Source organism: Sceloporus occidentalis, unplaced genomic scaffold, assembly GCF_023333645.1.
Source record: "Sceloporus occidentalis isolate IW3139 unplaced genomic scaffold, rSceOcc1.0.p SCAF_18, whole genome shotgun sequence".
Taxonomy (NCBI): Eukaryota; Metazoa; Chordata; class Lepidosauria; order Squamata; family Phrynosomatidae; genus Sceloporus; species Sceloporus occidentalis.
Genome location: NW_028316998.1, coordinates 12,489,572 through 12,506,652, shown reverse-complemented (window position 1 = coordinate 12,506,652; position 17,081 = coordinate 12,489,572). Strand labels below are relative to the sequence as shown.

General features: G+C 41.1%; 1 protein-coding gene across 1 annotated transcript in view; it reads right to left on the bottom strand.

Moving 5' to 3' along the window:
• Positions 1-2,521: 2,521 nt before the first annotated feature.
• The window catches only part of LOC149302664 (A disintegrin and metalloproteinase with thrombospondin motifs 16-like), a 97,104-nt gene continuing 82,544 nt past the window's right edge, over positions 2,522-17,081 (bottom strand). The window contains exons 19-23 of the mRNA XM_089482300.1: positions 14,577-14,778; positions 13,567-13,761; positions 12,807-13,031; positions 3,345-3,489; positions 2,522-2,637 (exon numbers count right to left, since the gene is read on the bottom strand). Of these exons, the coding sequence (XP_089338426.1) occupies positions 2,522-2,637; positions 3,345-3,489; positions 12,807-13,031; positions 13,567-13,761; positions 14,577-14,778 (883 nt within the window). The remainder of the gene's footprint in view (positions 2,638-3,344; positions 3,490-12,806; positions 13,032-13,566; positions 13,762-14,576; positions 14,779-17,081) is intronic.

Here is a 17,081-nt window from a genome sequence, read left to right as displayed (position 1 = left end):
GTTTCTACTCTCACACAATGGCACAACTTTAAATGTCCATTTCACAGCAACCAACTCATAATCATCCTCTGCCTCACTTATCGTCCAAAATTAATAGAACCCTCTGCCACATCCACACTTCGTTTTCTCACCCTTTTTCTCCAGACAGGTATATTTACAAAAGTGCAGGTGCTTGTAAGTTGGCTATAAATGTGACCGTTAACTCAGCTCAGCTAACATGGTTACTTTGGTAATGGAACCTGTATTTCTCGTTGGGGAGGTCCAGACACAGTGCAGGACACCCGGGTGAAACACAATCAACCTATTTTGATATCCGGGCCTTACCTCCATACATTCTGTGAATAAGTCTCACTTTGATAATCAAACATATGGAATACCATGGAATTTAGATCAACACTATAATATCCGTAAATGTTACTGTATTAGGCTAGGTTTCCACTTGGGTTTTTGTCCTGCGTTTTTTTTCTTGATGAAAAACGCCAAGAAAACTGCCACTGCATTTTTCTGCGTTTTGGCGTTTTTTTCTGGAGTTTTTTCTGGCGTTTTAGCCTTTCTGTGGAAATTGCTTTTTTTGACCTTAGGCAGTTTTTCCAGCCTTTACAAGTTAGAAGTTTCACCCAGCTAAAAGGGATTAGGATAAATGGCAAGTATCTGCCCCCTGATGTCATTTACTTGGTAGAGTTCTACTTAAACGCCCCGGCGGACCCTTTTGTCACTTTTCTGTGGTTTGTAAGGCATGCTTTATTCCGAATGTCTGCTCCTCTAGGAAGATTGGCCCCAAATGATGGTGCAAATTGTTTGCTGTTGCTTTTGGCACGCAGGATCCAGTTGATGTGTCGCGTATGTTTGTTTGTAATGGCATGTTTGTTCCAAATGGTGTAGAATTCAATATGAACTTTGTTTTGTGTGAAACTGTTTGTTTCCAGCCTATTTCTCGTAGGACACACAGATACTGGGTCCATCCTCTGCATTGTAACTGTGGAAAAAACGCCATAAAAAACGCTGAGGCAATAAACCCACATGGCTTTTTCATGGCGTTTTTTCTCTCCCATAGACTTCTATTGGAGAAAAACGCCAAGATTTCCTTGCAAAAAACGCCAGAGTGTCAACATGCTGCGATTTAGAAAAACTGCCACAGAGCCCAAAAAAGCAGAAAAACGCCAAAGAGGACTGAAAAAACGCCAAACAAAAAAACGCCAAGTGGATATGGCATTCTGCGATTTCCTATTGAAGAACAGCTAACATCTGGCTGCTGCGTTTTTTCACTAAAAAAACGCCAGGTGGCGCTATTGGCGTTTTTATGGGCGTTTTTAGCTAAAAAAAACCAAGTGGAAACCTAGCCTCATGGTTAATTATTAATTTTCTTAGTGATTGAAGGTCAGAAATAACAAGCACGTAACAGTTTCATTAAAAAAAGTTTATTAAAAAAAGAGTTCATAAATATATAGCAAAAAACTTTACAAGATTACCCTTTGTAGGGGATCACCAATCAGTAGGAATAATGTGCAATCCCCTTCAACGTAGGTAGGGTTTAATGAATCTATTGCAGCACCAAAAATGAGCTCCAGTTTGTTTCCAGCACCACAATACACAGAGTTTAAACTACAGAACATAATAAATTCACATGAAATATTTTAATGTTTGGCATATAAGACATTACTATGAAGCTGTTATATATTGTAAAGTTGTAGTACCTTAATGACAACTTGTTAAAATTGCTGTTATAAAGGGAAAATGTAAAAATGCTATTATTTAAGTGAAAGCTGAAGACATGGAAGCACCTTAAAGTAAAATAGAATATCCCCATTTTTATCTGTACCCAAACTGTGTTTTCTCACTGGGCAGGTCTATGACATTGAGCAAACGTTAACCATGAGATCAAATGTAGAGTATGGAGAGGAAATGCTAACACAATTAGGAATATCTTGTTCTCTCCTTAACTCAGCCAATGGACTAAATAAAACCAGTTTTAGAGTCCATTTTTTCAGTGAGATAATGACCTTGAGTATGCTGTTATAACACAGAATTAAGTTTTACAATGGACCGGGGTGTTCCAAGTGTTTAACAGCAGGCAATAAAATCACCAGTGCTGAAATATGCTTACGGCTGCCTGGAACCAGCTGTCGGAAGTGTTCTTTTATTGGCATGCTGGAAAGGGAAACTCACTGGTTTCTCTTAAGTGGAGTCCTTGTAACAGAAGGAGTGAGGTAAAATGAGCCACAAAACTTGTTCTGCAATTCTTCAATGCGCCGATTTCTTCTTTTTTTTGTGTGATCCAGCAAGAAAGATGCAGTATGTTTTTCCACATAACAAAATAAAATACATGTGTTGTAAGTCCTCTGACAGCATAAATTAGGATATCAAGGGCAGTTCATGGATGATGCGCCTCAATGCTAATACTGTTCAAATAATAAAATGTTTGAGCCTTTGAGAATTTCTCAAGTACAATACTGAAAAAGCACCTTTTAATAGTCATAATGTTTTGTATTTTTCCCTTTTTTTCGCCTAAATTGACAACTATTTACACGTTTGACTTTGAGCAAGATCTGCAGCACTGCTTGCCATAAAACTTGTGACCACACACTCCATGCTGAGGTACCAAGTAACACCAGTTGAAGTAATCCTTGCAAACAGTGTCTGTATAGAAGAAAGAATAAAAAAGGCAAAATATAAGTTTAAAACTATAACGAGTTTAGAAACAATCCTCTGCATTATGCATTGATAGTCTTAGTGGGCAGAACTAACTCCAGACAGAGGGCACCGCACCTAGAGATGTATTATCTTACTATAGGTGATACTGATTATCCTGTCTCTCAGCTGACCAGTGTCTGTAAAGCTTCCAAAATAATACAAAAGGTGAGAAAAAAACTCCCTTTCTTTCCACCAAAGAAATATTGGCACACGTTGGGGTTTTTTAAATGGGCATTATGATATGTTCACATTGGGATGAGGGGTGAGGGAGAGGCATGGCTGGAGGTCCACACCTCTCATAGGGGTTTTCAGAAAATGTAAGGGTTAATAACTTCTCATCTCACTTCACATAAGGTGGGAGCAAAAGGGGGCTGTTACTCTCCCAGTTTGTTAAAATTATATATGGAGACGGGATGTAATTTTGTGAGTTGGAAGGGCATGAGAGTTCACATTGAACTGCCTATCATCACCTGTACTACACAACATTTAAAGCCACACACACACACAATCTGCTAGTTTTGCAAGTGTTAGCATGCAATTGTACTCAACAGGAGTCTTTGTCAGGCAAGTTGTCTGCTCAACCTCTTAGTGAATAGACCTAATTATAGTTTCTGATGTCTCCATAGACAAAAAATTATCGTGACTGAATTTACCTTTCTTCTCTGGAGGACAAAAGTCGGTATTGCAGGCCTGTGACACCGCTGGTTTTTGAACAGGAAGACATCCTGAAGCAGGTCTTCCATTAATAAGACATTGTACTGTACGGACCTGAACTCCTCCTCCACAGGTAACTGAACACTGTAAGAACAAAGTTTGTTAATTTAGAAAATTAAAATAAAAAACATGATGTAAGCCATCCCTAACGTGTCTGAGTACAGAATTGGATCATGTTAGAGTTCATGTGTAAAAGATAGACCACTGAAAAAGTATTATAAAAATATGATAGTCAGAAACATTAAGCCTGTCACTTGTTGCTAAGTTCTCATCTTAGTGTCAATCAACAATGGTACTTGCTTCAAAGTGGGGTTGTTGTACAACTCGTGAGTAATTTGAGCCCCAAAGGATAGTATCCCCATCACCTTAGGAGTCAAACTAAAAGCTATATTACTTTAAGACCAAAGAGGTCCACTCTCGAATGGTTTTCTCAAATAAAATGCGTATGTTAGTTTGACAAGAGTTTATTGTATAGGCCGTACAGTTCTCAGTATCTGGAAATGAGTGAGCTCTAATTTAGCATGAAGCATGTTAGGCATGGTCTATTCATGTTTGGTGTATGCTGTGTACTCCAGCATTAACACTTCTATTTTGGAAGCAAACGTTCAAGCTGTGGAGTGTCATTATTTTGCGCCTATTCTTTCGTGGGTCAATTCTCAGTATCCACAAGTTAACAAAATTAACAATATTAGCACATGTACAGTAGAAGAGGACTATACTGTCTGCCTGATAATATTAAGAAAATAACAGCTTGCATGGATTTTGTTCACAGTTATCCAATTCTTATCTCATGATAAATAAGGTAAACCTGGCCCACTGTGTTCTCTATAACTTCTTCAAACAAATGGTTCATAAGGCACAACTGAAAAATATATCCATAGAAACCATATCTGTTTCTAAACAAAACTCAAACATCAGCAAATTACCAGATAGAGGACAAGACGTTAGAAAATAAACAGAAAAATGATGAGGTTGCTAAAAGTTGTTCATTTAATTTATTAGACAAGACACAAACAATTACCATTTCTCCACTAGAGCACATTATACTTTACTATTGACAACAACTCCCAAGGGCAGGCTACTCGGAGCTCTCCCTCTTGTGAAGGAGTGACTTTCTGAAGGAGCACAGCTAGCCACACAAGGGATGTGTTAGCTGAAACAATGGCAGAGCTAGCCCCAAGTAGCATTTTACGGATTGTGAGTGGTAGTGGAACTGGGTAGGAGAGGGCATGGCATGACACCGCTCCCCTGCACCGAAAAAAAGGGGAGGGAGATCCGGAGACTCCTGAGGTACTCCTGCAGAGAGTACACAGGTATGGTCATTTTATGTCCTTTTATTTATTACACAGAAAATGTTTCAGGGCACTATACATTAAGGACAGAATTGACCAAATATACCCAAGTTGTGATAATGCCCTGATGAATTTGTAGGCGGTTGCCCATGTACACCTATATAATGGTCACGGTTACACAAAAAACAATCTTGGGTATTTGGTAAGATTTGCTTGAGCTGATGAGGATAGCTAATGCCAACAAGGACTTTGGGCTGCATTGGCACTGTTACACAAGTATAAATCGCTAATTGTCTTAATGCTTCTCAGGTTGAGTACCTAAGATGCACACCATTGAGTAGACCATTAGTTAAAGCTCAATTTTGCCTGGATACTACCCATTGAAATAGCATCTTGAACAAGTTATCAAAAAACTAAATAAAACCGTCCCTTCCCCAAGGAACAGGACTATCAAATAATGGCATAGTTATAAGTAGCACAGCTAAAAAGTTATATATATATATATGTGTGTGTATACATGTATGCATTTGTATGTATGTATACTGTATATGTATGTACTGTATGTGTGTGTGTATAAGTATGTGTATATGTATGTGTGTGCAAGTGTGGAAGGGGCAGAATAAAAGGGAAAAAGACTCTAAAAGGTAGGCAGAAAAGCCGAAAAATCTAGAGACTGGGCCCTTCCTGTATGTTTAGTTGAGGGCCCAAAGCTTCTTAACCCGGCCTTGATGCCAGCATGCAGATGACCAACTACAATGTTATCAGCTGCTCAGTTACCATCGATTTAAATCTTTGTAACGTGTTTCACAGATGCAGGCAAAAGTAAGTAGGAGGAGGTTAACACTAGGGTCCAAACGCAAATGTATTCTACATATATCTTTAAAAAACCACCATACAATGTATTAAACACATAGGAAGTTTCTGTAGGTCCTATTTCTCTTAAGTAGTACAATCAATTTAGAGATCCTTACCTCACAAGATTACATTTTTGGATGGCAGTGTTTTTCTCAAAATAATAAACCTTCAAAAATGTTTATTGGTTTACTTAATTGACCCAGGGCTTGATTTTGTGTGTGGTGCATGGCTCGCAAATGATCTAACCCCCTAGCGACCCACAAATGTAAGAAACAATCCAAGTAAAAAATAGCATTTCAGGTTTCTTCAGTACTACAACATTGAACAGGCTTTTTAAAATGACTTGGATTTTATTGGTTTTCCTACACAGTGAAAAAATTGTATAAAAATGATGTAAAACGCCAAACGTACATTTCCAAATCAAGCCAACAATAGGAAAACTGCCAATTGCAAGGTTTATAAATGGGTTTATAGGGTGATTAACCAACTTGAATAAAATCATGGTGGGCAAAGTATTTTGGCTTAAATGCCTTGTTGTGAACTATACAGAGTACCGCAGATATGTATGTAACAGATGTACTTAGCGTTGTACACTGTAATAAATGAGGTAGTACAATTTCAGCCATATAACAATCGACTACACTTTGATGGGCCATTTGATATTATTCATATGTTCAGGACTATTTCAGCAGCTCTTGTGGTAAGTTCTTGGCCCGTTTTTTGAGTGTTAGGAGATGCTCAGATAGGCACAGAGCAATCCATCATTGTTTTCTTAAAGATGTTCAAGTGAAAAAGAAAACAGAGCATGCTTAGGGGGAATAAAACAGAGGGCTAAACTCTAGAAGCTCTGCATATGCAAATTCTGATTCTGTTTTGGTTGAGGTTTAAAGCTTTTATATATATATATATATATATATATACACACACACACACACACACACACACACACACACACACACATACACTACTTTTCAAAATGTTTGGGGTTAATTAGCTGTTTTTATGGACAATAGACATTTCTAGCTGTGCTAACATAATAGTGTTTTCTAATGATAAATTAGCCTTTAAAACGTAAACTTGGATTAGCAAACACAACGTGTCATTGGAACACAGGAGTGATTGTTGCTGATAAATGACCTCTGTACGCCTAAATATTTTATAAAAAATCAGCCGTTTCCAGCTACAACAGTCATTTGCAACATCTGCTCTGCATTTGGGGTTATTTTAAATGGACCAAATTTGCTTTTCCTTTAAAGACAAGGACATCTCTAAGTGAGTTCTATATATAAAAATATATTTATATATATATTGTGACAGTGTAAACCCCAGGAAGATGCTTAGTGTGGCATTTGGGTACAGGTGCTATCCAGATCATAAATATGGGTCCCTGGGGTGGAGCAATTGGAGAGCAGGGTGGGCCAATGCTCCGTTTTCCCCATGCTGTGGAAATTCCATGCCGGGTTTTCCAGGAGGCAAGAAATCTGCAGGATCCGGTCCGGGATTCCTATGGGGCTGGCATCAGGCACAGGTGCTGGATATTAAAAACACCTGGAGCCTGATACTCAGAGAGACTGTTGGGGGAAGAGGAAGTTCCCTGCACTCACAGGGGCAAGGAGAGGCCCTGAACAAGAAGACCATCCCTGAGCCAAGTGAGGCAATACCTGCCTGGACATTTTGTGTGCTGTCTGGGGGAGGTTTTCCAGAGCCTGACGTAGCTGGGTCTGGCTAGGAGGTTGAGGTAGTGGGTGATCAGGCTGGTCAGTCTGGACCAGCATAGTTCAGTTAGAGAGGGCTCCAATTGGGAGCTAGGTTTTCTTTTTATGATTTGGTTTTTGGGGTTTAAGCGGTTAAAATAAAGTGCTGTTTTGTTCAAAGCTGCTGTTCCTGACTCTGATTGCCCTAGAGGACTGTGCTTAGGACCCCTAAAAGTGACATGTATGGCCCTCATGCTATAGGGTTTGTCACATATGGTGGAGAATGTGGGCAAAGCACTGCTATGGTCTGTGGGCAGAAAGCAGGAACCAAGTGAACAACTGAGTGGATGCTGGTGACGAGTGCTACACCGGATCCAGGAACCCCAAAACGTGAGACGGTGTTGTGTGGCCTGAAGCTACCAAGCTGCTGTGGATGTGCCAGAAGTTATTACAGCTTAACCCAGAGGATTGAGTGGAAACTCTGCAAAGACTGTTGCATGGTATGTGCCCTTGTGTATTGCTGGCTGAAATACATATGCTTATGGAGGATGGCCTTGATGTGTTTGTGATGACTTATTGATGATCCGGACGTGGCTTCTTTTTGCTGGATAAAAGTATTGCATATCAGTGAAACATGCAAACGAAAAGCATTTTGTCGCTGTGGCCTGCTGGTAATTACATACTGCAGAGGGAGCGATTAAAGACCTGGAGTACAATCTCTGGGACTTGTGTATTGCACTGACTGTTGGTCTAATGCAAGATGGGAAAAGGACAGCAAAGCAGAAATAAAATGTCCTTTCCATGTTTCACTCGCCAGCCAACCTGCAGTGGATCTGTGGAATCACTAGAACTGGCACAAAAGGCATACATAAAGTGTGCAGGGTCCTGTATTGAGGCTCAAGAGTTAAAGGAGGAAATTGAATCCTTAAAGTGGCTGCACCAGGGTGAAGTCTGATTTGAACTTGGAGCTGAAAGTAATAGATCAACTAAATTCTGCAGAAAGGAAAGTGGGAACGCTACATATATGTTGCAATTCTGCCACACATGGGGACAAAAGAGACTTTACAGTAGCTAGAGAAAGTCTTTCACTGGTTTTTCTTCAGCTTCAGGAGGAGAAACACAAATTACAGAAAGAGCTTGTCTTCAACAAACAAAGGTTTGATGATGCTATCAAACAGAGGGACTGTGAAATTAAGAGACTGACAGAGTTAAATGTTTCCTATGACAAACAGAGTCGTGGTGAAGGTAACAATGTGGCATGGACTACCAAGCTCAGGAAAGTGGAAGCTATGCCCAGAGAAGAGCTGAATCAGTATGTGATTGAGCAGTCAGAGTATGTTGGGGAAACAGATCTGCAAGAACAAAAAACTGACTGATGAGTGTATGCTAAAAGAACATGAATTAATAGAGGTTAAAAACCAAGCAGTACAATTACAGGCGGAATTGCACCGAACAATTGGCCAGTTTGAGAGAGAGAATCTCACTTTGCAAACTGAATTGGCTGCTTATAGAGGAAAACATCATGTTGACACGTCGGCAAAACTTCAAGAGATACAACAGTTGCAGGAACAAAAGCTGGTGGTTGAAAAACGTCTCTCGGAGGTGTCCCAGAAAGGTAAAGAGGACGCAGAGCGTGTATTCGGGCTCCTTTCTGAGAATAGCAGTGTGAATTTAACACTTGCAGTTGAGCGTCTAGAAAAGGTAGAGCTACAGGAGACTGTAAAACAACTACAAGATGAAATCCAAGTCTTGTTTAAAACCAGTAAAGAGAATGCCGAACTTCTTAAGGCCAATTCAACCCTAAAAGACATGTATTCCCAAGAAAAGGCTGAACTGGAATCTTGCAAGGATCAGCTACAAGCCACAGAATCCCAGCTAAAGCAAATGGAGCGGGATAGGCAAACATTATTGATGCAGCTTGCTGGTATCCAGGCTGAGAGAGACACAATGGCACAGAGTCTGGAGAATGCCCAGACTTCAAATGTAAAGCTTCAACAAGTTGGGCTTGAACTGGATAAAGACAATAAATCCCTCAGACATCAACTGGAAATATCAACCTTAGAGCTGAGAGAGGTGAAAGCAAACCTTGAGGAACAAAGGGTTACTGCAGTAGAAAAACATGTACTACTACAACTCCAGTTAGATGAACTGGGTATACAGCTAGCTGAAGAAAGGGAGGCCAAGCTAGCTCTGCAGCAACAGATTAAGGTCCAGGAGGAAGAGGACACTGTATCTGAAACGTTCAATATTGTACAAGCAGCAGGTGAGCAGCCACAGTACAATACAAGATGTCTGGAGAAAAAGACTGTGATTAAGAATGCCATTAAATGTAAGCTTTATGGGTTAAGTGAAGGAGGGTCCATGCATGGTGCTAGGAGTACTGGCCAACTAGAATATCAACATGGCAGTGAGCTACTCCAGGGAGCAGCTGGTCCCAGGTCCAGCAGAAGCCATACTTCAAAGGAGGAACCTTCTACTGGTGACAGTAAGGTCCATCCTTTACATGCATCTAGGGTAAAAGGACATAAAAATGGGCTTGGTATTAAAAGGAGTGATGTGAACAAGCTACTGGGAAACAGCTGGAAGATAGTGTGCACTTGGCTGTATCGCGTAGACCACGCAGGGTAAAACTTTTGGATAAGCAAGCTACAATGATGTTCATTTGTACAGAGAAGAGGTGTGGCTGTGCAGTGTGTTTCCCATTCACTGATGGTTGCAGAAACCCAGAAGGGCAGACGGATACAAGGAGACAGTCTCCAATACCGGGACACGTTTATGGTGTGTGGAAAGAAAAGCCTCCTGATGCCCACCTAAGAGGGACGTCATCAGCAGAGCTGCTTAGTCCCATGGTCGCTCAGCCCCATGGTTCTGAGCTGGTGGGGAGGATATGTGACAGTGTAAACCCCAGGGAGATGCTTAGTGTGGCATTTGGGTACAGGTGCTATCCAGATCATAAATATGGGTCCCTGGGGTGGAGCAATTGGAGAGCAGGGTGGGCCAATGCTCCGTTTTCCCCATGCTGTGGAAATTCCATGCCGGGTTTTCCAGGAGGCAAGAAATCTGCAGGATCCGGTCCGGGATTCCTATGGGGCCGGCATCAGGCACAGGTGCTGGATATTAAAAACCCCTGGAGCTTGATACTCAGAGAGACTGTTGGGGGAAGAGGAAGTTCCCTGCACTCCCAGGGGCAAGGAGAGGCCCTGAACAAGAAGACCATCCCTGAGCCAAGTGAGGCAATACCTGCCTGGACATTTTGTGTGCTGTCTGGGGGAGGTTTTCCAGAGCCTGACGTAGCTGGGTCTGGCTAGGAGGTTGAGGTAGTGGGTGATTAGGCTGGTCAGTCTGGACCAGCATAGTTCAGTTAGAGAGGGCTCCAATTGGGAGCTAGGTTTTCTTTTTATGATTTGGTTTTTGGGGTTTAAGCGGTTAAAATAAAGTGCTGTTTTGTTCAAAGCTGCTGTTCCTGACTCTGATTGCCCTAGAGAACTGTGCTTAGGACCCCTAAAAGTGACATGTATGGCCCTCATGCTATAAGGTTTGTCACAATATATATATAGATAGGATAGTAATATCACACACCACATCAATGTTTAAACTTTCTTACTACTGAGAGGCCCTTTCATGTTGTACCTATACGCAGTAGCGTACCTAGCGGGGGCGGTCCGCACCGGGTGCCGCTCATCAGGGGGGTGCCAACTTGCCGGCACCCGGCACCCCTCCAGAGACAGACAGACAGAACCCGGCTTAAAATCACTCAAGGGAGCCGGAGGTCTGTTAAAGACTTCCGATATCGCTCCCTTGCGATCTGCGCGGCAACAGCTGCTGTGCGCCGGGATTTGTTGTCAGATCCCGGCGCACAACACTGAAGCCGCGCCCACTGAACCGGAAGAAGACAGAAGAACTGTAGAAGAGGAGGAAAAGAAGCTGTAAGGAGAAAAGAGGAAAGGTAGGAAAGCATTCAGTGAGTGAGAATGGATTGGTATGTGTGTGGATTGGTGTGTGTGTGTGTGTGTGTGGATTGGTGTGTGTGTGGATTGGTATGTGTGTGGATTGGTGTGTGTGTGTGTGGATTGGTATGTGTGTGGATTGGTGTGTGTGTGGATTGGTATGTGTGTGGATTGGTGTGTGTGTGGATTGGTATATGTGCGGATTGGTAAGTGTGTGAGAGTGATGGGTGTTATGCTGTACCATTTCCAATGTATGTTTCATTATATAATTATGCTCTAGTACATCATAACTCCCATCACTCTATACTGTTCTATACAGTGGCAGAGCTGGGAGACAGAGGCCTTGCACCCCCACCGCAGGACTCCTGAAAGGTAAGTGAACTTCAAAGGGGGAGAGGGTAGATCATTAGGAGGGGGTAGATAGGGAGAAGGGAGTGAGGCGGGGGATAGGGGGTAGATAGGGAAAAGAGAGTGAGAAGGGGTAGATAGGGCAATCATACTCCTATCATGCCAAGTCTGCGAGTACATCCTGGAATCTGCGTATGCCTGGGCATGACAGGAATGTGATTGCTGTTAACAATCATATATATATATATAATTTACTCAGAGTCCATTGCACACCATTCCAAATATTCCAAGCCCGGTGCTAGTAACCAGCAGTTTCCATGTAAAACACTTTCAAAAAGATGGTCAGCACTCCAGGTCTTTAAATAGACAATTTCATTTTATTCAAAGTCAAGTCGACGTTTCAGTCATTACTGACTTTCATCATATATATATAATATTGTTATTTAATTGTTTTGTCCTATTTTGGTGTGTTACTTACTTTAAATAAAAGTGTTAGATTTTTTTTTTATGGTGTGGGGGGGGTCATATTCGGTTTCGGCCAGGTAAATGCTGCATTTTCGGTTTCAGTCCAGAATTTGTTTCGGTGCATCCCTACTACTAATGAAGTGGTAGGCCTACACCACATCAATGTTTGGCTTAGTATATAGTGATAGGAGTTATGCTGCACTATTGTCAATGTCTGTCTCAATGTATAGTGATAGGGATTACGCTGTACCACCGTCAATGTGTGCCTCAGTATATAGTGATAGGCGTTATGTTGTACCACCGTCATTGTCTGCCTCAGTATATAGTGGTAGGTGTTATGCTGCACAACCGTCAATGTCTGCCTCAGTATATAGTGAAAGGTGTTATGCTGTACCACCGTCAATGTCTGCCTCAGTATATAATAACAGTAAGTGTTATGCTGTACCACCTTCAGTGTCTGCGCCGGTATATAATGGTAGAAGCTATGCAGTTTTAAAGTGTGTGTGTGTGTGTGTGGGGGGGTGCCACATACAGGATCCGCCCCAGGTGCCAAATACTCTAGGTACGCCCCTGCCTATACGCATACTGAAATACATCTAAGATTCAGACTATCTAGTTTCAGATTATCCCGACCCCTCTATGTACTTCTGGGAAATACGTTTATGTATCATGATGTATGCCATTTACGTATTTCACGTGCCAAAGTAGGATTTTATTTCCCCACAGTAAAGGATTTCATGCTGTTGCAAAATACTAGCTTAAGCTATGCTGTACCCCAGTACCTTACCTCATAAACCTACCTGAGACCAAGGAGACGTGTACCAGGAACCTCTTAGCTGTTTAATCACAGGGTAATAATTATATCTCGGGCATTCCGCCTTTTGACATTGTTTTTCAAGATCTAGGTTTGGCTTCTCCAGATGTGAGCATTTTTTGGGGGCAAGATCTCTGTTCTTTCCAGAAGCATACTTTTCTGTACATTTCAGTGTCCTTTTCTGAACTCCTGGCCCACAGGTTGCAGAACACTGCAAATACAAAGAGTGTTCTCTATTATACTTATACCATAACCTATTTACACAAACACACACATTCATGATGCATGTATAAGGGCTGCATCTGATAAAAGGCCTTGCACCCTAATGAAATTATTGCACACATCATCACATTGTTTATATATAAGATGAATGTATACTATAGCTTTTCTGGTATAGTTATATCGCCATGAGTGGTTGTGCTTTAGTCACAGAGCACTTCAGGATCCTGATATGACCAGGTGATTGAGTTACTTTACCTTAAAAGCCAAACACTAGCCTTGTCGGTTATAGTGCAATCTTTTATTGAACGGTGCCTGATAGTTTGTCTCTAAACAAAGTATAAGGCCTTATAACACAGTTTTCTTCAATTATTACATGTCTGTAAAATACAACCAGTGATCAGGCATTGAATAGTTCAAGTGGATGCATAAGGGAGATTTAGAATGATTGAGAAAGTGTTTCTATATGAACGTATCAAACTCCTTCTAGTCACATGAGCCATTTAGTATCATATACATTCACACACCTCTGACCAATCCGACACAACCCACTGAAGCTTCTTAGGTTTGTTGCAGCGTTTAACCACACAGGTTTCTTGTATTTTTGGCTTGAACTCTGATGTGCAGGCTGCATCATTAAGAATGTGAGCACGAGGAGAAGGATTGGTACTCTTGCAAACCACAGACCTTTTTTTCCATCCTCTGCCACAAGTTCGAGAACACTAGAAGAAAAGAAATTCCATTATATCTCCGTGATCTAAGGAATAATACTAAATATAATGATCAATGGATCAACTAAGGTCAATCATGTTTTTTAAGCAACTGTTTGAGAACCCAATAACATATCAATCAATGCTTTCATGAGCATGCAGCCATATACAATAGCTGAAAGCCCATTTCCAAGAAAGGCTGCAGAAATTTGGGGGAAAAGAGAGACAGGGAATTCAGTAAACACATTTTTTACTCTAGTTTAGCAATCATAAGTATGGCCCAATAATTGCAGAAGTTATTGTTGCCAGAGTGCTATTTAGTTAAATGTCCTTCGCATGGCTTAATGTTAATGCTGTGGTATTATTACTATTTATTTATCACACAGTGATAAACCTGCGCACAGGTTTGTGTATGTTACAAATAATAACCACCTCTTTCACTAGAAATAAAAGCTTACAATGTAAGTGGTGTTTAATGTGTGCATGTGATGTGTGGTTACAAGGGGTTATAAACACTTCTTAATGGTTAATGGACCAGTATTCCTCAAAACTCACCATTAGGTGGCAGATTTAGACAAAAAGTCACAGCAAATAAAGAGAAACACACTTGGGAGTTGACTCATACAGTGCTACTGTGTAACCTGGTAAAATTATTTAAAAACCCCAATCTAGCTGAGACTAATCAACAGGAAAATTCAATCTTTTAGGCTTTTCACGGTTCTGCCGATCTCTTTGGCACTGGAAGGTTAAAGATTAGAGTAGTTAAAACTAAAGACAGACCTGAATGCAGACTTCCATCGAAAGTTGCATGCTTTTTTTCAACTTACCTCCGACCAAGGCCCAACACTCCATGCTGGTGGACAACTCTGAGTGTTGCACGCCTGTCGGTGGGCAGGAGCCGGCAAGGGACATAATTTGCTTGCCACCGTTCCCATCTTGTAATTTGATTTTTGGGTGCAGTGGATCTGACGATATTGCTCTCCAATCCCACAAGTTTGACTGCAGTCAGTCCAATTTCCTACTGACCAGCTAAAGACATAGGAAGACAGACCATGAAGCCAACCATGCAGTCAATTTACATTGAAGCAGAATCTAACATACGCAGATAAAAATCTCTAAAACGGGTTTTCATGGGTAATTCTTCAATGACAAAAGTTTCCATATCCTTATTAGATTGTGTGCTCATCAAGACAAAATTGCTATGTGATGCAATGTTTATGTCCTGTTCACCTATGGTACACAGCTGTGGAATATGAAGGTGCTATATAAATTAACGGATAATATTAGTAAGAGTGGAAATTTTTGCGAAAAGCCTGGTACTACATGATAAATTACTCATATGTTCATTGATTCAACTTTAGGCTACTGTAGCAATACCTATTTTAAGACAATGTATTACATATATAAAAAAAAATCTCATACTTTTTCTCAAGCTAGGAATTCTATCACAAATGTTTTAGATCTCTTATATCCACTGCTAAAAAGTGAACTTAGAAAAGCGAACTCAGCCATATAATTGAAGAGGAGGATTATCCAATTCATTTTGTAGACATACGACCAGATTACGGTGGTACACTCATGTGATACAGCTTTAATTCTATGCAGTTTTGTTATCAGTTAAGCATTTCATATTGTGCTTTTCTTGCTAATAAATCATGCTGGGAGCAGTATGAGCCAGCGCTGGGCTACAGCCCCATGCCTGGTTTATTACAAGAGGAGGAACGTCAGCTGAGGCTGGACTAGCCAAGACATCTCCTCCCTTTCATAAGTAAGTTGGTATGTTTTTATTAAAACGAACATTAAATAAATATTGAGGATGACTGAGAAAAATAATTGTAAGATCATGTAATGGAGAAAAAACTGACATACACCTCATCACTTATACCAGACAGTCAATAACTATTTGTTGTAGGACCCTACATGTAATACAAATCAACTATATAATCCTAAAACAGTTGTTGCAAATTCTTCAGCTGCATTTTATGTTGTAAAATAACACACATATAACCTAGTCGTCAGCTGTACAGAACAAGTGTCATACAGAGCACATGGCTATTTACTTTAAAAAAAATCTATTTATTCAATATAAGATAATTTGTGTGCAATACAAGACACCTCAATATAAAGTTAGAATAAAAAGTTAACATAACTGTTTTACCGTATTTGCTCGATTATAAGACAAGGTTTTTTTCAGAGCAAATGCTCTGAAAAATACCCCTCATCTTATAATCGGGGTCGTCTTATAATCAGACCTCAAATAGGTCTGACTATGAGGCGACTAAGATCCAGATCCCACCTGGATCCTCCTGTCCCCCCCCCGCTTACCGGTACTTCTGAGTGCCCGGTGTGTAGCTGGGGCAGCGTGTAGATGTCTACGCGATTCGTGTAGACAACTTCCGCTGCAGCAGGAAGGAGGTGTGGCTAGCAGCGGGGGTTGTCTGCGTCCATCGCGCAGACCTTCCCCGGCTGTCAGAGATCAGAGTTCCCCCCACCGGTGCGTGGGATCTACACGCTGCCCCGGCTACATGACAGGGAAGTCAGAAGCACCGGTAAGTTTGGGGGGGGGGCGGGGGAGTGTTAAATGGGGGGCATAAGGCATTTCTGGAGGCAGAGTGATCTGTGAAATGCCTTTTAACCCCCTTAAGGCCACTCTGCCTCCAGAAATGCCTTTTTAACCCTCTATACGCCACTCTGCCTCCTGAATGCCTTAAACCTCCCTATATGCCACTCTTCCCCATATTATGCCTTTTAACCCTCTTAATGCCAGAGTGGTATATAGGGGTATAAGGCATTTCTGGAGGCAGAGTGGCACATAAGGGGTCAAAAGGCATATCATGGGGCACAGTGGCATATAGGGTTAAAAGGCATATCATGGGGCACAGTGGCATTTAGAGGGTTAAAAGGCATATCATGGGGCACAGTGGCATATAGGGGGTATAAGGCATTTCTGGGGCAGATGTGCATAACTGGGGGGCAGGTTGGAAAATAGAAGGAAATAAAACCAAAATATTTTTCTCAATCATAGCTTTTATTAAATAAAATTAGTTTAGATGAATTAACATTTACTGGTAAAACTTTTTTCCTATAGGGTCGTCTTATATTCAGGCTTTTTCTTTTTTCCCTAAATTAATATTCAGATTTGGGGGGTCGTCTTATAATCGAGCAAATACGGTAATTTTAAAGCAATGCATTTTATGTAGTTTTAGAAGCAGTCAAAAGAATGATTAGCTGTTCCTTCATCACTTTCTCTGATCCACTCCCAAGCAGCTGCAAATACCCCATACCAGCAATCAGAAGAAATCCCTAACAATGAGCTATTAGATTTACGCCTA